Genomic DNA, 5,342 nt, shown 5'->3' with positions numbered 1-5,342 from the left:
TTTTGACTGTATTGGGTCTCCATTCTGGTGCACAGCTCCAGTGTGCAAGCTCTCTAGTTGTGCACCAGCCTAAATGCACGTGGTTAGGTCCCATTAGCTTATTTTTGTTTTTCTTTTCATTACTTTTAGAGGTAGGATCAAAAAGATCTTGCTATGATTTATGTCAGAGTGTTCTGCTTATGTTCCTATTGGAGTTTTATAGCAGCTAGTCTTGCATTTAGGTCTTTAACTCATTTTGAAATTATTTTTGTGTATAATGTGAGAGAATATTCTCATTTCAAGGTACATGAAAACATGCTTGACATCATTATTATTAGGGAAATGCAAATCAAAAGTACAATGTGGTACCACCTCACACTGGTTAGACTGGCCATCATCAAAAAGCCCTAGAAAGAGTAAATGCTGGAGAGGGTGTAGAGAAAAGGGATATGGAGAACAGTATGGAGATCCTTAAAAAACTAAAAATAGAGCTACCATATGGTTCAGTAATCCCACTCCTGGCATATATTCAGAGAAAATCATAGCTGGAAAGGATAGGTGCACCCCAGTGATCATTGCAGCACTCTTTACAATAGTGGGGTGTGGAAACAACCTGAGTGTTCATCGGCAGAAGAACGGATGAAGAAGACGTGCATGTATGCAGCAGGGTGTTCCTCGGCCATAGAACAGAATGAAATAACGCCATCTGCAGGGACACAAATGGACCTGGAGATTGTGACACTGAGAAAGTCAGAGAAAGACAAATATTGCTTATGAGTTCAGTTCACTTCACTTAGTCATGTCTGACTCTTTGTGACCCCATGGATTGCAACATGCCAGGCCTCCCTGTCCATCACCAACTCCCGGAGTTCACTCAGACTCACGTCCATTGAGTAGGTGATGCCATCCAACCATCTCATCCTGTGTTGTCCCTTTCTCCTCCCGCCTTCAATCTTTTCCACCATCAGGGTCTTTTCCAATGAGTCAGTTCTCATCAGGTGGCCAAAGTGTTGGAGTTTCAGCTTCAGCATCAGTCCTTCCAATGAATATTCAGGACTGATTTCCTTTAGGATGGACTGGTTGGATCTCCTTGCACTCCAAGGGACTCTCAAGTGTCTTCTCCAACACCACAGTTCAAAAGCATCAGTTCTTCTGCACTCAGCTTTCTTTATAGTCCAACTCTCACACCCATACATGACTACTGGAAAAACCATAGCCTTGACTAGATGGACCTTTGTTAGCAAACTAATGTCTCTGCTTTTTAATATGCTGTCTAGGTTGGTCATAGCTTTCCTTCCAAGGAGCAAGCAACTTTTAATTTCATTGCTGCAATCACCATCTGCAATGATTTTGGAGCCCAGAAAAATAAAGTCTGACACTGTTTCCACTGTTTCCCCATCTATTGCTTATATATGAAATCAAAAGAAATGGTACAAATCAATGTATTTACAAAATAGAAGTTAAGTCACAGATGTAGAAAGCAAATTTGTGGGGAGGGAAAAATTGGAAGACTGGACTTGACATATGCTATATATAGAATAGATATGTATATACAGAATAGATATATTCTATCTAGAGAATAGATAACTAATATGTATATAGAATAGATAATAAAAACCCCACTGAAAAGCACAGGAGACTATTCAATATGCTGTAAAGACCTGTATAGGAATAGAATCTACAAAAGAGTGTATACATGTATATGTGCAACTGGTCACTTTGCTGTACAGCAGATACTAACAGAGCATTGTGAATCAACTATATTTCAATAAAAATATTAGAAAGAAACAAAATGCACAGTGGTAAGGGGGATGAGAAGTACACACAGGGAAAAATAAAAGTATTTGTTGAGTTGGTATGGCTTTTTCTTTTTTCAACCAGTCGAACTAGTTTACTTCTGAGAAAGTGATGTAAACAGCAGGGCAGGTAGCTGCGGATGCTGCCATGGCTTATCATTACATATGGGGACTTTACAAAATCAAACAGTGTAAGACCCAGGTCACATGCAAGTCTGACAAAGTCATGAGAAGTGAAAAGCAATGGAAATCCTTAAAAACTGAGACGCTTTACATATACCGAATGATTGTGGTGGGCTCTGCTGGTGTATTTTACAGATGAACTGACTAAAAAGAAGGCCCAAAGTGGCTGACGAAAGAGAAACGACAGAGAAGATTTACAGTGTTTGGTGCTGTTGTTGCTTAGTCACTAAGTCATGTCCTACCCTTTAGGGACCCCAGGGACTGTGGCTCGCTAGGCTCCTCTGTCCATGAGATTTCCCAGGCAATAATAGTGGAGCGGGTGGCCACTGCCTTCTCCAGGGGATCTTCCCGGCCCAGGGATTAGGAAACAGTTATAGGGTAACTGTTGTTGAGCTGGGCCCAGCTGCTGGGTCCCTGCTCTGTTGAGACAGGGTCCCCGTGGCCTTCTCCCCGCCTGGACCTTGCAGTGCTATCCTTCACCCGGACCCCCCACTTCCATTACAGTTCACATTTGTGCCTGGCTTGCTGTCAGCTGCACTCCAGGGATATGTTCTTTCTTCTGTGTATCTGGATTCCTGCTGATGTTCCTGTTCGACACTGATGTGCTGGGTCCTTTGTATCTGTGCATCCTGGTATAGTGAATTGTCTATGTATGGTTGAGCCCCAGTGTATGACAGCTAATATTTAAAAAATACCTCAGTTGTATACTTGCATCTTGGCCCATTGCCTATAAGGAGATTATCCCTTTTCAAACAGCATGAATCTTCTCCTTAGTCTTTTCATGGCTGCCTTCATCTCCTGGTTCCTCAGGGTGTAGATCAGGGGGTTCAGGACAGGAATGATGACAGTGAGGTTGATGGAGACAGCTCTGTCCATGGGGAGGGTGGAGAAGGGCCGGGCGTAGACATAGATGCAGGGCACGAAGTGCAGGGTGACCACCGTGATGTGGGCGGTGCAGGTGGAGATGGCTTTCCCCCTGCCCTCCCCAGCCTGAGACCTTATTAATAATAATATGACCATATACGATACAAGGAGGAAGACGAACCACAGGGTGGTGAGCAGTCCGCTGTTGGAAATCATCAGGAGCTCAAGGACAGCAGTGTCTGTGCAGGCGAGTGTGAGCACCTGGGGGACGTCGCAGTAGAAAGTGTCCAGGACATTGGGTCCACAGAAGGGGAGAGGGAGTAACAGGGAGATCTGCACAATGGAGTGGACGAAGCCCCCTGCCCAGGAGGCCACTATCAACCCAATGCAACGCCCCCGACTCATGATGGTCACGTAGTGCAGGGGCTTAGTGATGGCCACGTACCGATCTAGTGCCATCAGCGACAAAGAAAATACATCCACACCTCCAATAAGATGGAAGAAAAACATCTGGGTGAAGCAGCCATTGAAGGAGATGGCCTTTCTCTGGACCAGAAGGTCTGCTAGGACCTTAGGGGTGGTGATGGAGGAAAAGCAGATGTCAGCAACAGATAAATTCCGGAGCAAAAAGTACATGGGGATGTGAAGGCAAGAGTCCCAGGTCACCGTGACCATGATGAGGAGGTTTCCCAGCAGAGTGGTGATGTACACCAAAAGGAGGAAGAGAAATAAGACCAAGCTCAGTTCTTGATTCTGGGTCAGGCCGAGGAAAATAAATTCTTTCACCCTGGTGCCGTTTCCCAGCTCCATGGACTCATCCTGTTTCTGTCTGTATTCTGAAGTCTACTTCATATGGCAGTGCTCAGCTATTCATTTTGTTTTCTTCTATGAATGCAATTCAGGTATTCCTCAGGTTGCTGCAGTGTTTGCAACGTGTTGAATTGTCCAAATTTTTAAGATTGCAATCTGTTTGGTGATTCAATCAAATTATCATATGAGAAATCATTCAGTCAATTGTTTTCCCATAAAACTATTTTTGAAAAGAAAAAGTATTTGTGTTAAGTAGAGACTTTTAATTTACATCTAATTTTATTTAATATGTTTTTGTTTTAAAATATTGTTATCATTTTTAATTTCACACCAATTAATTTTTCATTCTGCTAAGTCACTTCAGTCGTGTCCATCTCTGTGCAACCCCATAGACGGCAGCCCACCAGGCTCCCCTGTCCCTGGCATTCTCCAGGCAAGAACACTGGAGTGGGTTGCCATTTCCTTCTCCAGTGTATGAAAGTGAAAAGTGAAAGTGAAGTTGCTCAGTCCTGTCCAACTCCTAGCGACCCCATGGACTGCAGCCCACCAGGCTCCTCCATCCATGGGATTTTCCAGGCAAGAGCACTGGAGTGGGGTGCCATTGCCTTCTCTGAAGAAGACATCTGATGGCTAGTAAACACATGCAAAGATGCTCAAAATTGTCATTATTAGAGAAATGCAAATCAAAACTACAATGAGATATCACTTCACATTGGCCAGAATGGCCATCATCAAACAATCTGCAAACAATGAATGCTGGAGAGGGAGTGGAGAAAAAGGAACCCTCTTGCACTGCTGGTGGGAATGTAAAGTGATACAGCCACTATAGAAGACAGTGTGGAGATTTCTTTTAAAAACTAGGAATGAAACTACCACATGACCCAACAATCCCACTGCTGCACTGATTACCTGAGTAAAGCATGGCTGAAAAATGCACACGCACCCCAATGTCCATTGCAGCACTATTTACAGTAACTAGTACATAGAAGCAACCTAGATGTCTGTTAACAGATAAATGGATAAAGAAGCTATGTACAAATATACAATGGAATATTATTCAGCCATAAAATGAAATGCATTTGAGTCAGTACTAATGAGATGCATGAACCTAGAGCCTATTATACAGAGTGAAGTGAATCGCAGAAAAACAAATACCCTATATTAATGCATATATATATATATGTAATCTAGAAAGACGGTACTAATAAACCCATTTTTCAGGGCAGCAGTGGAGACACAGACATGGAGAACAGACTTATGGACCTTTGCTGTCACTGAGATGACCATCTTAGCTCTGAAGCATTTCATAGAACTGAGAAGTATTAACATCAAACTATTTTTACAAAGTCAGTCGTGACATCTCAATTTCTCTATGCATAATCTTTAACCTTAGCTAGAAGTTAAATGTCTTTACCTAATTCCTTTGATCCTGAAACTCCAAGTCTGAAGTGTATGCCATTGGGTCAAGTGCAGAACAAAATGCTGGTGACATTAATTCTTGAAAATTTTGTTTCTGAAGGTAAAGCCCTTTGGAGACTAAATATCTTAGTGTCTTTTCTCCCCTTTCAGGAGAGAAAGGGCAGATTCAAAGGCTCACATCTTCAGGTTCTTTCACTGTGTTTAATGCACAACTCCCTTGACGTCTGGCCTCATATAAGAACTGGGGAGGGAATATTACTGGATGAGGAAGGGGAGTCAAGTGCCTGAGCA

The 5,342-nt window shown here is 42.8% G+C and overlaps 1 protein-coding gene across 1 annotated transcript; it reads right to left on the bottom strand.

The window, feature by feature from the left end:
• Positions 1 to 2,696: 2,696 nt before the first annotated feature.
• Positions 2,697 to 3,632, bottom strand: LOC109569181 (olfactory receptor 4D10-like). The gene has a single exon (XM_019974481.2). The coding sequence runs from the start codon at positions 3,630 to 3,632 to the stop codon at positions 2,697 to 2,699; it is 936 nt and encodes a 311-aa protein (XP_019830040.2).
• Positions 3,633 to 5,342: the final 1,710 nt, after the last annotated feature.

The sequence above is a fragment of the Bos indicus genome, chromosome 15 (assembly GCF_029378745.1).
Source record: "Bos indicus isolate NIAB-ARS_2022 breed Sahiwal x Tharparkar chromosome 15, NIAB-ARS_B.indTharparkar_mat_pri_1.0, whole genome shotgun sequence".
Taxonomy (NCBI): Eukaryota; Metazoa; Chordata; class Mammalia; order Artiodactyla; family Bovidae; genus Bos; species Bos indicus.
Note: the sequence above shows the minus strand (reverse complement) of the source record. Positions and strands in the feature narration are given on the sequence as shown.